The 16,294-nt window shown below is 48.3% G+C and overlaps 1 protein-coding gene across 2 annotated transcripts; it reads right to left on the bottom strand.

Annotated features, from left to right (window-relative positions):
• Positions 1-715: 715 nt before the first annotated feature.
• On the bottom strand, positions 716-15,850 carry SLC25A38 (solute carrier family 25 member 38). Of its 2 annotated transcripts, none has more exons than XM_061396015.1 (7): positions 15,464-15,850; positions 8,013-8,134; positions 7,334-7,418; positions 6,459-6,638; positions 6,025-6,199; positions 4,103-4,269; positions 716-2,125 (listed from the first exon to the last, which is right to left on the bottom strand). In XM_061396015.1, exons 1-7 carry the CDS (start codon positions 15,530-15,532, stop codon positions 2,099-2,101), a joined length of 825 nt encoding a protein of 274 aa, XP_061251999.1. In that variant the 5' UTR covers positions 15,533-15,850; the 3' UTR covers positions 716-2,098. The 2 variants fall into 2 exon arrangements, with proteins under 2 accessions (XP_061251999.1, XP_061251998.1); XM_061396014.1 differs by having other exon boundaries at positions 716-2,098; positions 15,464-15,849.
• Between the last annotated feature and the right edge of the window lie 444 nt (positions 15,851-16,294).

The raw sequence follows: 16,294 nt of genomic DNA, 5'->3' as shown, positions 1-16,294 counted from the left end.
CCACTTTTAGAGAAAATGAGATGATTTCTCCAAATTTTAAGATGATATGCCCCCAAAAGAAAAAATGAGGAGCGGGGAAGGGGACTCTGGTAGCTGAAATTCATCAGTGTGTATAAGATGAGCAAATTTGTACTGGATGAAGCCTGCACCTCTGGGCCTCATCCCTGCTCCTCCCCTCCCAAGTCCCTGGCAGGGCCCTCACTGGCTCTAGGCTCCCAGAGCCCAAGATGAGGGTTGGTCAAGGGAGACTGAAGAGGCCAAGAAACCTAAACATCTTGCCTCAGAGGCTAAGTAAGTCCTTAGGCAGCAGACGCCCCAGCCACCATCTGGGCTAAGCTGCCCGCCCTGCATTCCTGCCCCAGGGCCACCACTGCCACCTCTAAGTACTTCCCGCTTGCCCAGCACACAGCCTCACACACAGCACGCCAAGCTCTGGTGGCTTAGGCACCACTAGAGTAGGATCCCACTTTCCTCTCCTGTACTCCTCCGCATAGTGTAACTGTGCATAGGGCATCCTAACCTTAAAATATAAACTGAAGCTCGGAAATCCAGACAGAGAGAAACATGCAGGAGAAAGCATTGTGAAGACAGAGATTGGAGTGATGAAAGCCAAGAACTGCCAGCAACCACCAGAAACCATAAAAGTAATACCACCAGTAACACCACTCCGAGGCATTTACACGAGGGAAATGAAAATATATATCCACACAAATGATCCATACAGGAATGTTCATAGTAGCATTATTCCTAAGTGCCAAAAAGTGTTCACAATTCACATATTCATCAACTGATGAATGGATAAATAGGCACACAATAGATTATTTGGCCATAAAAAAGAATAAAGTATTGAAGATGCCACATCATAGATGAACTTCCAAAATGTTATGCTAAGTGAAAGAAGCAAGACACAAGAGACCATGTAAGAAAGACTACATGAGACTACGTTGTATTAGTCCCCTTATAGGAGGTGCACAGAAGAGGCAGATTTATGGACAGAAAGCAGATCAGTGGCCGCTGGGCTTGGAATGAGGGTTCATTGTAAATAAGAGCTCTTACTGGAGGTGTGAATGTATTCTAAAACTGACTTGTGCTGATGGCTGCAGCAGACAGTAAAGTTACTTTAAAAAATCATAGAATTGTGTATTTGGAATGGGCAGATCATATAACATATAAAATAAAGCTATTTTAAACAATTTTAAGCTTCAGGACCTATACAGATCAAGTGTCAGCCACCTTATTCTGTTACTGTAGGATGGACTCATGGCACTTGAGGTTTTCCAATGATAAAGTGCTTCACTTTATTTATCCCAACTTTAGCTGCACAAAAATGCCAGATCAGCTTGGGAGTTGAAACCGTGCAGGGGCCGAGACCAAAAAATACACTTGGACACTTAGAGGCTAGGAAGCTACTTCCCTTCCCTGCTTCCCTGGAGCCTCTTAGAAATTAACAAGGAATCAGTTAAGTCATGACATCTTTTCTTCTTCATCCTAACATCACCTCAGAGGGAGACTTCAGCCTGTTGAGTGTGACTCCTCGCTCGGCAGATCCAGTCTCGCTGCTGCAACTCCTCAGACACGAGGGACAGCTCACAGCATCTCTAGCATTGCGATTTCTTGCCCAAGAGCAGATCCAAGGAGGCGGCATGGTGTGGTGGATGGCTGAGTGGGACCACCGACAGCACTCTCTCTGGAAATGCCCTTTCACATGGCCTTGTAGGGTATGCAGACCCTTTTCCTGACTCCCCACCGTGCTCTATCAGGGACTCCTCTTCTGGGAGGTTCAGAAGGCTTAAGTCGGGCCCACCTATTTGAGTTGGGCCCACCTATTCTCTTCTTGAACTGAGTAACTGAAGGCGATGTGTCTGCCAGGCTCTCCTGCTAGGACTTCATCTGACTCCAGCATGGTGAGATGAAGCGGCCCTTGGCAGAAACCAAGCCGGACAACAGGTCCTGTCTTTGCCCGGTCCCCGCTGGGTCAGGACTTCAGGCCCATCTTGGCCATCATCTCTTCGTAGACTGTCCACGCCATGGCTGCCATCAGAGTTCTGCGGAGGGCCCGGGGGACACTGCCTTGGAAGAAGCCACGCAGCCCATAGTCCTAGGAGGGAAAATGGAAGCCCCAACGCTGGAATTAAAGCAGCAATACAGTTACACACCTGCCATGAGAGAGAGGATGTCCCTCTGCGTTATTCCCTTTTTAAGCCTTACTTTATAGACTTTTACAAATATCATTAAAACTATGAATACTGGGTCCAAAGGGACGAACTAAAAAAAAAAATTTGGCTTTGTTGCTAAGCTTTATATGTTTTAGGTGAGCTCTATCCAGGGGACTTTATTTCTCAGATGAAAATCTTCTGGAGGCTTACTCTATATAGTGTGCAACCTGTACAGTACACAGGAGCCAGGAGTCCCCGAGCAGCAGCTGAAATGCACACCAAAGTCTCTCTGCCGAGCCCTGGGCCCCAACTCTAGGCTGAAGGAAAAGGTACCTTCTTGGCAATCCGTCTGCCTGGAGGGAGAACCCTTTTTATTTTATTTTTTTTTTTAAACTCGCTAGATGTTCTTGGTGGCCCTAAATAAGAATTAAAGACAAACACCTGTATCATCTGGATTGTTCTTTCCTACTGTTATCATTCCTTCCATTTTCACATGGAAGATATATGGAGACTCTATTTTCAAACTTTATAGCTTCAGGTATCACAAATAAGAAAGCAAGCAACCTATGCAGTGTGAGAAATATGATCAGATTCACAAACATCTGCTTCTATCTAGGGTAAGACAGATAAGTGCTGGCAGATGCTAACATGTTTCCTCTGCTATGAGGAAAAACTGAGAAGTACAGAAAAATCTAAAGATCTAGGTGACAGATTTACCTTGAAAGAGAATATCTTTTAATAGAACATGTTCCCAAAGGACCAACTCAGTGGCTTTTAAATAGCATTTTAGTGTACTTGACATCTACTTTACTTTTTATCTTCAATACATCTGTACATTTGTATTAGCACAAACTCCTAGAAACAAAACAATGTGCCTGTGGTTTTTTTCTGACTACATTTCCTCCTAGGTCCTTGATTCAGAGAAGGAAATGGCAACCCACTCCAGTATTCTTGCCTAGATAATCCCGTGGACAGAGGAGCCTGGTGGGCTTCTGTCCACGGGGTTGCACAGAGTCGGACATGACTGAAGTGACTTAGCATGCATGCATGCATTGGAGAAGGAAATGGCAACCCACTCCAGTGTTCTTGCCTAGAGAATCCGAGGGATGGAGGAGCCTGGTGGGCTGCCGTCTATGGGGTCGCACAGAGTCGGACATGACTGAAGCAACTTAGCAGCAGCAGCAGGTCCTTGATTAGGTTAATGAGTCCTCCCAAAACTCCCGACTCAGGAGGTCTGGGGTAGAGCCCAACAATATGCACATTTAACAAATATCACAGGCTGTCCTAATGTTGGGCCCCCTCCCTAAACAAACAAAACCCAAAAAACAAAAAGACCCCCACAACCAGTTTTTCAGCAGTGATTCTCAACCTTGGCAACACATTGGAATCACTGTTAAGTCACTTCAGTCATGTCTGACTCTGTGCGACCCCACAGACGGCAGCCCACCAGGCTCCGCCGTCCCTGGGGTTCTCCAGGCACGAACACTGGAGTGGGTTGCCATTTCCTTCTCCAATGCATGAAAGTGAAAAATGAAAGTGAAGTCGCTCAGTTGTGTCCGACTCTTAGCGACCCCATGGACTGCAGCCTACTAGGCTCCTCCATCCATGGGATTTTCCAGGCAAGAGTACTGGAGTGATGCCAGGGTTTCATGTCTTCCAGAGACTCTAATATGATGAGCTCAGGTTATGCTCTGGGAATGGGGAGTTTTAAAAGCTCCCCAGGTGATCTACCAGTAAAGGACAGAGCTACTGCCTTAGAGAGAGAGAGAGCTTTAACCACAACAATATGAACCAATATGTATTCTAAAGCCTCATTTTTTTTTTTTGGTTGTGCCACAAGGCATGGGAGACCTTAGTTCACTGACCAGGGATCAAACCCATGTCCCCTGCAGTAAAAGTGCGGAGTCCTAACCACTAGACCACTGGGGAATTCCCTAAAGCCTTACTTTGAAAATGAGCGTAACTGACTGGCCAATCCACCGAAATTTCATTGGGAAGAGCTGCATGTGAGTTTTGATCACATCTGCAGGTTGAGTTACCAGTGAGGCCAGAATCCCAGCAAATATCCCACAGCTGAAATTCACAACAGGAACAAGGACTGCATCCAGCTGGTCTGAAAGAGGACAAAGGCAACCTTTGGTTATAAATAAATCTCATATCTACCAGATAAATATCAGTGCCAAGTTGCCACTAATTCTTCCTGAAAGCCAGAAGGGTGTGGATATTCAAACAAAGCTAGGAATTCAAAGTCTACACTAATCAATGTAAACAGAAAAAATGGAACTAAAAGTTTACCTTTTTACAATCATCAGCATAGTAATTAATTCTGGCAAAAGTCATTGACTGACGCTAAAATACATGGGTGAAATAACAGGACGTTTTACATAGATTCAAAGTATCGTCCCGCAAAGATACTTAGAAATGACAAAAGAACAAACAACTGAGTTTTCACTGGAGACGTTCTTTTTATCCAAGCGATAAAGAGTTAACATCACCCACCACGGGTCAAAAGCTGACATGAGCTTCCTGACATCACACAATGAAGACACAACCTGTTATATGCTTCTTTTGCGGAAAAGGTAGCGTATAAATGAGTCTAGTTGCAAAGAATCATCAGATAAACCCAGGCTGAGGTTATATAATTGGCTTATACACTTGAAAACAATAAATAAAAATGGCCACAAAATACATTATTGGAAAAACTGGAGAAATTAAGACTATAGATTGGACTACAGACACAAGAAGTCTGTGTAAAACTTCCTAAATATAAGATGGTTATTAAGAATGCTTTTATTCTCAGGAAATGCACACTGATGTATTTAAGAGTAAAGAGTTGCATCATGCCTGCAACTTACTCCTAAATGGTTTGGAGAAAATAATTATACATAGAGAAAGAGAATAATACAGGGCTATGGAGTTATATGTACTATTCTTGTGGCTTTTTTGTTAAGTATAGAATGATTTCTAAATACCAAATTAAAAAAATTTTTTTTAGGATGAATGAAGAAGTTAAAAACATATATCCAAGCTCCCTTATTGCCTTAACCTTCTACTGCAAAGTAAGGCTGTGACCCGCAATGTCACAACTCCTGGTACTTGGGGCGAAGCAGCAAGTCTCCTAAAGCACCCCTACTGACAACATGGTCATGAGGGCGGCATTCTAGCCTTCCCAATTAAATGACCTCGGTTGCAATTCCTGCTCAGATTATCCACAGACACCTGACCGAACACTGTGTTCCTATCAGTGTGTGACTCTGCCTGGGTGGACATTTACTGATTGTTTACTTTGCCCAAGTCTTGCAACACGAGCTTACTAGTAGGGTGGGCCTGCTAGAATGCGGGAGGTTTGGCAGCCTTCTCTCCATCCAGAGGGCTCTCATCGTTAACTGAGAGCATACCAGGTAAATGAAAATAAAATTTTTCTTCTAGCTCTGAACCCACTAGGTTTCCCAAATTTGTCTGTTAAGAATCATAAGTGCTTCTTGAAAAATACAGTTTCCCAGTTCTTACCCCAAAGCTTCTGATTTAAGATTCCTTGGATAGGACCCAGAAATCTGAAGATCAGGCCAATGTGGGAAGTATTGTTGCATGGCCTATGCAGAACGTGGTTTACTCCACCCCCACCCCCGACTCAGGAATTACATACTATCAGTACTCTTCCTTAAGAAGCTATAAACTCAAAAGGGCAGGGACTGTAACTGCATCCCAGCACAGGGCCCCACGCCTGACACAGTGCAGATATGCCTCAGTTTTTAAAACTAGGCTAAGAATCCAGAGCTGCTAAGAACAACAAATAGTCTCCTATCTCAGAGAAAGCAGAGGATGTGATCCCTTGAGAGATCTCTCTTCCCACCACGCCTTCCCTTACCTGTACGGTGAAGCACAACGTTTTTGGTCTGGCTATAAAACATCAGGTAGATTCCGGAAAAGGGAGCGTCACGAAGCAGTGTTGCTGTCAGGCCACTGAAGAGGCCCCGGAACCCCTCGCTGTGACAGATGCTCCTCAAGGCGGCGTAGACGCTCTCGTAGCCATACCGCCCACTCTGTGAAGGAAGCACAGAACCCGTGGCTGCCTCGGTGGCCCTGGGGCTGCGCACTGAACCAAGCCATTTTCAGGCTGCACAGCCAGGGCCCTGGGGGCTCTGGTTCCCACGTGCTTGGCCTGACTACACAGATGGGTTCTCCCTCCACACTGACCTCTGTGTTGGGTTATAACTCAGGAGGTGGCATCAGTGGCCACTTGACGCAAGAGTCCAGTGCCCCTGTTTGCCCTCTCCCAGGCTCTGAGGCTGTCCAACTCACCTCGTACCGTGTCTTGATCACAGTGATGGGTGACATGCAGACCCCTGCAACGGAGCGGGAGCCCGCCCCCAGTATGATGGACTCCAGGGCGGTGGGGGGATGGCCCCGCAGGAAGTACTGCTTCAGAGAGTAGAGGGTGCCAAAGTAGATGCCAACGCCTGGGACACACCTCACGATGGACTGCAGGAAGAGTCGGAGGAAGGACAGGGATCAAAGACCACCACGGGTGGAGCTCCCCAAAGGAGACCCAGAATTGGCATGAGAGAAGTTGACTTAAGGTGTGGAAGGAACACCAATGGGAGAATGGGCACATTAGACGGGACAGAAGGTGGCCAATAAAGGGCATGTCGTCTCATCAGTGTTCACCGTGGGCAATGGAATCCCTCCGGGGAACTCTGGGAATCAGCATGGACGTGTCTCAGTTACCCTGCCGCCTGAGGAGGGAAGGGGGCTTCTAAACCTCAGGTCTTGTCTTTCACTGGTTAAGAGCTGCTTTGAGGTTGGGGTGAGCATGAATTCCCCGGCTTTTCCAGCAAAATGACTTCTGAAGGCCAGAAAGTCTTCTAGGTAGGGAAATGCAGGTAGGAGGCATGGGAGGAAGGGGCGGGGAGTGGGGGGAGGACCTGCTGACCGTGGGGCGCCGGCTACCTCTGCTCTAGGACTTGATGCTGCTAAGAAGCCATGCCCAGGGCACACACAGGCAACGGCCCCCAGGGCCCTCAAGCGGAAGCCAGGGAGAGTGACGGGCAGGGAGACAACAGAGGCCTGCTCACAGCCTCCAACCCTCATGTACTCTTAAAAGCGAGGATGTGTGAGGTGGATGAGAAATGGCTGGTGAGTAAAGGAAGTGGTGCAAGACCCAAAAGGCAGCTTACGGGAGACATCCCTTTCCAGAGGCCCAACGGACTCTCCGTGCGAACCACATTCAGGAGCAGAGCCAACATGCCAACACGTCTGGACCTGAAGGCAGACAAGATAGAGGGAAGGAAGGAAAGATCACTGAGACTACGTCCTTGTGAAAGGACTCCCCGCTCAAAGACTTCTCTGTATGGCCTCTTTTCTACAACACTTCACGGTCTCTGCTAGGCATCTGGGAGTTACTCTGAGTTCCTACGCATTCAGTGTGGCAGGTCCGTGATTCTTTGTTCATTCAGGCTGCAAGCAATGGGATAACTACTCATTTTCCCTACATTTCACACACTTCCCACAGTGCTGAGCCCAATAAGGGGGCTCACAAGAGGCACTCAATACTTCCCTTATTTCCAGAAAACCAGCCCCTGCTTGCGCCAGGCAGCACAGTCATGACATTACAGACCAGCACAGTAGAATGCAAATGTCACCAAGGCAGATGCCAGGGGGCAGCTGAGCGAAGGACCCCGTTTAATTAAGAGAAACGTCAAATAAAACAGTATACACAAAACACAGGAGAGCTGGGCCTGATCTGTGTTTCTCTTTGATCATCCCACAGAATGGAAGTTGACTGAACACAGATGCTCCCGCTGAAACCAGCTCCTCAGTGAAATGGGGGTGGGGGGGGTGGGCAGCAGGCCTTACCCACGGGCTGAGGGCTGAAGGGTCTGCAGGCGGGTTTTGAGGAGATCCAGGGGTTGGAAGAGGAGGGTAGAGCAGGTCCCACTGATGGAGCCACACAAGAAAGCTTTGATGACTGGCTGCAACTGCAGGGCAAGAGAACACGGTGTCGTCAGCTGTGTCCCACCATTCACCACACCTGGACCAATCAGTTCTTCTAAGGATTTCTTAGAAACTCACCTGGCGGTGCCCAGCTTCTGACTTCAGAGAAGGGCAAAATGTAGTCAGGGATGAACAGTGTTAGAATGTTGTTGAGAACATTGTACACTCCAAGAAGTAGCTCTCTTGTCTTACTGATAACAACTTTAGTAACCACTGATAATTGAAAATTATGGATAGGGCTTCCCTGGTGGCTCAGTGGTAAAGAATCTGCCTGCCAATGCAGGAGACATGCATTCAATCCCTGACCCTGGAAGATCCCAGATCCCTAGGAGCAAGTAAGCCCATGCGCCACAACTATTGAGCCTGTGCTCTAGAGCCCAGGAACCAACTACTGAGCCCATGTGCTGCAACTGCTGAAGCCCAAGCGCCCTAGGGAGAACCCATGGCAGTGAGAAGCCTTTGCACCACAACTGGAGATGGCCTCCGCTTGCTGCAACTACAGAAGAGTCCCCAGCGCAGCAACAAAGACCTGCACAACCAAAATTTAATAATAAAGTATAAAAAAATTATGGATAACTTCTCTCCTACTGAGCAACATGGTTATTTCCATCTGTGAATTATGCCACTGACCACAACTCCCTAATTTGTCCTCAACATAAGTTACTGGCCAACTTCTTCTCGTGACAAAAGCAAAATGAGCAGTGTGTTTTAACCCTGGACTGCTGGTTTCAGGTTCCCTGGGTTGTGGAACTGGTAGATTGTTTACAGGAGTAAGACAAAGGAAGTGAAACCGTAAGTGAGCTGATGCACTGTGACATGTATGTGCCACTTCCTGTAAAATTCATGCATTTCCTTAATCTAAAACTTTCCCCGTCGTACACCCATTCATCTCACTGGGACCGAAGCAGACCGCAGGTGCACCACAGGCCGGCAGCCACTCCTGGGTTTGCTGGCGGTCCTATATACTGGGACAGTCACAGTTCAGTTCAGTTGCTCAGTCGTGTCCAACTCTTTGCGGATCCATGGACTGCAGCATGCCAGGCTTCCTTGTCCATCACCAACTCTCAGAGCGTGCTCAAATTCACTTCCACTGAGTCGGTGATACCATCCAACCATGTCATCCTCTGCCGTCCCCTTCTCCTCCTGCCTTCAATCTTTCCCAGCATGAGTCAGTTCTTCACATCAGGTGGTCAAAGTATTGGAGCTTCACTTTCACCATCAGTCCTTCCAAGGAATATTCAGGACTGATTTCCTTTAGGATGGACTGGTTGGATCTCCTTACAGTCTAAGGGACTCTCAAGAGTCTTCTCCAACAGCACAGTTCAAAAGCGTCGATTCTTCGCTCAGCTTTCTTTATAGTCCAACTCTCATATCCATACATGACCACTGGAAAAACTATAGCTTTGACTAGACAAATCTTTGTTGGCGAAGTAATGTCTCTGTTTTTTAATATGCTGTCTAGGTTGGTCATAGCTTTTCTTCCAAGGAGCAAGTGTCACTGTTTCCATTGTTTCCCCATCTATTTGCTATGAAGTGATGAGACCGGATGCCATGATCTTCACTTTTTTGAATGCTGAATTTTAAGCCAGCTTTTTCACTCTCCTCTTTCACTTTCATCAAGAGGCTCTTTTGTTTTTCTTCACTTTCTGCCATAAGGGTGGTGTCTTCTGCATTTCTGAGGTTACTGATATTTCTCCCAGCAATCTTGATTCCGGCTTGTGCTTCATCCAGCCTGGCATTTCATATGATGTACTCTGCATATGTTAGGGGAAGCACACTGACTGAAACCGCCCACCCTGGCCAGGCCCTTTAGTAACCATTTGCATGAGCTGTTTTATGACAGGAGATCCTGATAAGGAATATGGAACTAATAAGCCACCACCAACCGGAAGAGTTCGGGAAAGGTTGAAAGGAGACACCACGTGTCCGTCCACTTCCCAGAATCCCTCTCACTAGCATCCACCTTGGCTAGGCGATGTGTGCACCACCAGGAAAGACTCTGAATTAGAGTGATTGGCCAAAGACCACCTGGAAACTAATCCCACCACCATAAAACCCGAGACTGCGAGCCATGCGGCAGAGCAGTTCTCCTGGGTTCCCTTAGCCTACTGCTCTCCACCCGGGTGCCCTTTCCCAATAAAACCTCTTGCTTTGTCAGCACATGTGTCTCCTCCGACAATTCATTTCCAAGTGCTAGACAAGAGCCCAATTTCGGGCCCTGGAAGGGGTCCCCTTTCCTGCAACAAATGGCGACTCTGGTGGGGACTGTTCTTCACTGAGACTGACATCCTGACCACTGGGGGTACTCAGGGGCCAGCTTGCCTGCCAATGGACCAGACCTAGTGGCCGCAACTGGAACCCTTCTGTCCCCAGTCTCCTCCTGATGCTGACAACTGGCCAAAGTGCCCCAACCGGTAAGGAACAAGAGACTTTACTGACCTCTCTCCCTTCCCTCTCTCTTTCCTCTCCTTTAACCCTTCCTATCCTTCCCTGTTTTTCTAGTCCCCCAGTCCTGGACACAGGAATCTGGTCGAAGGGCCTCAGCCTAAGCTGAGGATTGGAGACAGATCACCTCCTCTTGGCAGAAAACTCGAATTATTTCTGGTAGGGCCGAGTTCCAGTCCTCCCTTCTCTGGAGGCCCAGGGTAAAGTCCCATAATGCCTGGGTATCTGCAGGTGGCAGGAGATGTCTGTAAAGCCACCCCTTTTGCCCCCTTCTCCCACCTCCTCCCCGTTCTTTCAACCTGGCTCCTTTTCCTCCCTTTGAAATCTTTGAAGACCTGAGATATTTTCCTTTACTCTCTTAGTACTTGGATCTGAAGTTCTGTGCCTCTATAGGAGGTTTTCTGAGAGACTGTATTCTTGTATTTAAGGGCGTGTCTGATGAGGACTGCCAGGTTTACATGTGTATGTTTTAACTGTGTGTTCTGTGTTGTGATTTTTTATGGCCATTTTGCTTTGTCTGGCCACCATTTGGTTTAGACCTGCCACCGTTTTGTTAGAACCTGATATTCTTTCCCTGTGCCTTGAGACCAGGGCTCTCAGGAACACTTATCTAGACCACCTCTAACTCCTGAAACTGAGGGGAAAGGGGGAAAAGCCTTTAAAATTTTTATTTCAACTGTTTTTTAATAAACTAGTAAATTTTATATTGTAATATCTAATTCATGACTAAACTTTGAAAATGAAGCTAGATCTTGCACTGTATCTGTCTAAATATGTCTTGGTATGTCTTTGCCTCTGGGTAATATTTTTGAGGTTACTTTGTAAATGAGCTCTATTTAATTATATTTAACACATATAAGTTGAATAAGCAGGGTGACAATATACAGCCTTGACATACTCCTTTCCCAATTCGGAACCAGTCTGTTCCATGTCCGATTCTAACTATCGTCTTTTGACCTGCATACAGACTTCTCAGGAGGCAGGTAAGGTAGTCTAATGGTATTCCCATCTCTTTCAGAATTTTCCACAGTTTGTTGTGATCCACACAGTCAAAGGCTTTGGAACAGTCAATAAAGCAGATGTTTTTCTGGAACTCCCTTGCTTTTCTGATGAATCAGCGGATGTTGGCAATTTGATCTCTGGTTCCTCTGCCTTTTCTAAATCCAGCGTGAACATCTGGAATTTCACAGTTCTGGGAGAGTCACGCACGCTGGCTAATCTACAGGCAGCATTCAGAAGGGCAGGACTGCTTGGTAGGCTAACTGCACTTTCCCCAAGCATACTCCAGGGCCCCACAGCATACCCTGGAATCCAGACACACTCAAATGGTTGTGCAAACACACTTTTAAAAATCCAAGCAGGAGAGAAAAGTCTTCTTTTCCATAGGAGACACTGGGCAAACTCCACCCAAAGACCTTCTCTCTCCTCATTAAATGGCATTTGCACTATTATTTTGTAATACATGGCATACTGTCATCCTAAAATGCTATTAAGATGAAGTTGCTTGTTACCTACATTACATAACTACCTACCTAGAACCAAAACGTTTGTAATCTGTGTTATTTGTTTCACAGAGAAAAGAGGTAATTCCACGTTCCACCAAACCAGCAATTATCAACTAATAACTGGAATTCCTTAAAGGTCTAAGTTCAGATAATAAATACTGGCGCTTACAGCCACATTCAAATAGCTTTCTAAGCAAAGGTCAGACCGTAAGCACAGCCAAGTCACATTGCGCTCCATCAGCTGTGTGCACAGAGTCCTGCTCCTCCTGCTAACTTGCACTCCCATGAGCTTTGTTTCTCAGGCTCATCCGAGACTTTGGGCTCACAGCGAGGGCCTCCTGCCTACACACTGAGCCTCACTTCCGCTGACTCCTTTGCCTGGAACAAGCTTGAAAGCCCCCATCTTTCCAGCCTGAGGCCACGTCATCTCCACCCCCTCTTCACCAGTCACCCCTTACGTCCCCCCAGTTTGCCATCCGGCTAAAGGCCCTTCGCTGAAGCTGCCTCACCGAGGACCCGAGCAGCCCAGGGCCCCTTTCTCGTGCCCTTCTCTTACCTGGCCTCTCCGGTGCATTTGGAACACCTGCTGATGGCCACCCCTCTCTGGCTTCTCTCTCCTCTTCTGGGTCCCCTTCTGAGCCTCCTTTCCCCAGGGCACAGATGTCGCTGCTCCTCTTATCTCGCTGCTCCTCTTATCTCCCTGTAGCTGCCACCTCTCGGGGCACCCTTATCCCCACACCACACCTCGCTTCACACGCACATGCCGGCAACGCCCACGTCTCCAGCCCAGTTCAGCTCGCACTCCCGTATCTCCCCTCAGATGGCCTGCAGACATCTCAAACTCTACATCCCCAAGTGGAAACTCAGTCCATAGTTCTTCACATGCCTGCCTCTCCTTCAGTCCACACTGAGATGTTCCAGCAGGACATTCTCAGGAGACGAGGAAGACGCCTTGGTCTACCTACCATTTCACGACCAACTCCTGCCGCTGACCCCTCTTTCCTCCCACAGCCTGCCCCTCGCTGATCCAAGTAACCTCCCTGTGAGTCTCCAGCCTCAGCAGTGCCAAGCCCACTGAGCAGCCTGGGGTGAGGCATCCATATGCACCACCTCAAAATCTCACAGTGCTCTTATGAGCTAGGTGTTCAAACCCACAGTGGTCCCCCTCAGGACTGATTGCAGAGCCTGGTCCGCATGAGGGGCTCAATAGTCAACAATGAAGGAATCACATCATCTAACAGGAAATCTGCACGTGGCTCTCCTTTGACCACAATCCCACACGATAAAGCTTAGTGGGCCCTGCGGGCCCCATCCCTGGGCAGCGGGATCGCCCCAGGCACCCTCCAGCCCTTTGCTCCAGTAAGGCTGTAGGACTGACCTGCAGTTACCACTTCTAAGCAGTTCTCTTTGGAGCTGCTTCCCCAGTGTTCTCACAGGTACTGTCTGGAACTACCCCTCTCCCCTGGGCTTCCCAGGTGGCTCAGTGGTAAATAATCTGCCTGCCAATGCAGGAAATACAGGAGACTCCGGTTAGATCCCTGGGTCACAAGAACCCGTGGAGGAAGAAATGGCAACCCACTTCAGTATTCCTGCCTGGAGAATTCCATGGACACAGGAGCCTGGCAGGCTACAGTCCATGGGGTAGCAAAGAGTTGGACACGAATGAGCACACTCAACATATAGTACGTTGCTTAGACATTATACTGACTCAATAAATATTTGTTGAATACATCCATACATAGAGCCCATAACCTTTTTAACTGTAACTTTCCAGGTCTAGTACCATAACTGCTGCTGCTGCTAAGTCACTTCAGTTGTGTCCGACTCTGTGTGACCCCATAGATGGCAGCCCACCAGGCTCCACAGAGCAGATGCTAAATATATACCAGCAGTATTGATTAACCTCGAGTTAAAAAAAAAAAAAAACAGGCAACAAAATTGTTTTTAAAAAACAGAATTTACACTTTTCTTTTCGAAAGATATTATCAATAGTGGATGGCACATTCTTTAAGGCTCACTTGACTTTCTTCTAAGTAGCCCAAATTTATTCAAAGTAAATACTGATAACAACCGAATAATAATACAAAGATACATAAAGGCAATAAACAGCACTTGAATAGTTGGCAAACAAATTCCACAAACAACAATTTCCCTTGACAAAATTAAATCCTAAAAAATTAATCAGATCTCCAGGTCAGAGCTGGAGGACCCAGAAAAAAATCGGTAAGCACGTGATTAAACATGTAAACTTAAAACGGCCGACTCCGCCTTTTTTAAAGATTAAAAACAAAAACAAAACACTAAAAAAAAAAAAAAGTGCCCACAACCCCGCCCAGCGCCTGCGGCAGGTGGACCGTAACCTTTATCTCCGGAGAAAGCGGCTTGCCACAGGCCCTCGAGAACTAAAGGAAGCCGCATTCCCGCCTCCATCCACGTCTAATTGCGACTTGGCCAGACAGTCCTCCTCCGCCCGCCTTTCCAGCCCCGCCTCCACCAATGGCAGGTCCGCGGACGGCCACGGCAGCCAATCCAGACGCGGGGGACGATGCAAACCACACCAGTTTCCCAGCGAGTCCCTCTGGCCCAGCCCGCCGGTCCCTTGTGGTCCTAATCTACCTTGCTTGAGCAAGGATCGCATTTCAGGCTTAGCTTCATTGCCGGGCTTTGCAACGGTCCAAATATCTACCCAGATGCCCTCTCATCTTTCAATCTAGGAAAACAACTCAAAGCAACTTCCCATAGCTCTCGCACGTCGTTCCCAGCCGCAGGAGGACATTCCCCATACGGCCCCCAAGGCCGCAGCAATCCCGCCTGCTGCTGCTGCTAATAAGTCACTTCAGTTGTGTCCGACTCTGTGCGACCCCAGAGACGGCAGCCCACCAGGCTCCCCCGTCCCTGGGATTCTCCAGGCAAGAACACTGTAGTGGGTTGCCATTTCCTTCTCCAATGTATGAAAGTGAAAAGTCAAAGTGAAGTCGCTCAGTCGTGTCCGACCCTCAGCGACCCCATGGACTGCAGCCTTCCAGGCTCCTCCATCCATGGGATTTTCCAGGCAAGAGTACTGGAGTGGGGTGCCATTGCCTTCTCCGAATCCCGCCTACCTCTACCCAGATACTAGCATAGAAATGAGGCCTTTGCTTGCCTGTCCAAGAGTTGCGCTGCCACTCCTCTCCTTCCTCCCTACCCTCCTTTTAATCCCTTAGTCAAACTCCCATCTCTGCCGCCAAGTCCCCAACCCGTTATGAGCGCACCCCGGGTGCAAAAAGCGGCCCCCCAAGGGCCGCTGACCCTCGGCAACCTTCCGAATTCCCCTCCCCGAGCCTGCGACGCCGGAATCCCTGCCTTCCCTTCCCTGCCGTTTACCATAAGCGTTTCCACCCGGTCTCCGACATCTTGATGCTGCAGCAGCGCCGGGCGTGACTTCTGAATCATTGGAGGGGAGGCCTGTGAATACACTGGGCCCCGGGTGCCGTTGGTAGGAGCGCAGGCCCGGCCCTGGCGATCCTGGAGGAAGACGACGCGACGGCGGTAGCCGGGAGACGCTTTCTACGGCAGGGCCTACTCTGCAGTGTACGCCGGTCGGGACCTGCGTTTCCACCCCCACCTCAGAGCGGCGCTTTTCACTTGCGCCGTAGACTCTTCGGCTCTGCTCCCCGGCCCATCCTGCCCAGTCACGGGCTTCAGGACTTGAGAATGGTAGGGTGCACCAGGGGTGAAGAAAGCCGGAAGAACTACCTAGAATGCCGGAATTTAGCTTCCGGGGTTGGATGCGCTTCGCGGGCTGGCGAGGATGTGCTCCTTAGTGCCACCTGGTGGAGACGTCCGGGGCTGCAGGATCGGCGGCTTCCCTGCGCCCGGAGCTTCAAGGGACGTTTGCAGTGCTGGATGCTTTCGGGTGCCACGTCTGTGCATGGTTACAGTCCAGACTTAACTCTGCCCAGTGCAGTAGCCAGGAGCCAACGGGGGCTACTGAGCACTCGAGAAGTGGCTAGTGTGACTGAAGCCCAGAATTTTAAACTTGACTTAATTGTAATTCATTTGTATTAAAAACTGAAGCAGTGTGGAATATTTTTCTGTAAACATGACTTTATTGTTCTAGCGTTTCCACATTTCCCTTTAAAAAATGCTGAAATCTTGATGTCAGAAATGTGCTGTAAGTCATCCACACACCGTATATCTGACATGGCAATAAGA

Source organism: Bos javanicus, chromosome 22 (genome assembly GCF_032452875.1).
Source record: "Bos javanicus breed banteng chromosome 22, ARS-OSU_banteng_1.0, whole genome shotgun sequence".
NCBI classification, from domain to species: Eukaryota; Metazoa; Chordata; class Mammalia; order Artiodactyla; family Bovidae; genus Bos; species Bos javanicus.
Note: the sequence above shows the minus strand (reverse complement) of the source record. Positions and strands in the feature narration are given on the sequence as shown.

What these genes read in the sequence shown, in the direction of transcription:
- SLC25A38 (XM_061396014.1), bottom strand. Translation starts at nt 15,532, where the DNA reads ATGATTCAGAAGTCACGCCCGGCGCTGCTGCAGCATCAAGATGTCGGA. An exon ending in CTTCAGCCCTCAGCCCGTGG is followed by an intron (nt 7,419 to 8,012) that starts GTAAGGCCTGCT and finishes GTCTGCCTTCAG; the next exon opens with GTCCAGACGTGTTGGCATGT. An exon ending in CAGTTACGCTCATTTTCAAA is followed by an intron (nt 2,099 to 4,102) that starts GTAAGGCTTTAG and finishes TTTCCCTCCTAG; the next exon opens with GACTATGGGCTGCGTGGCTT.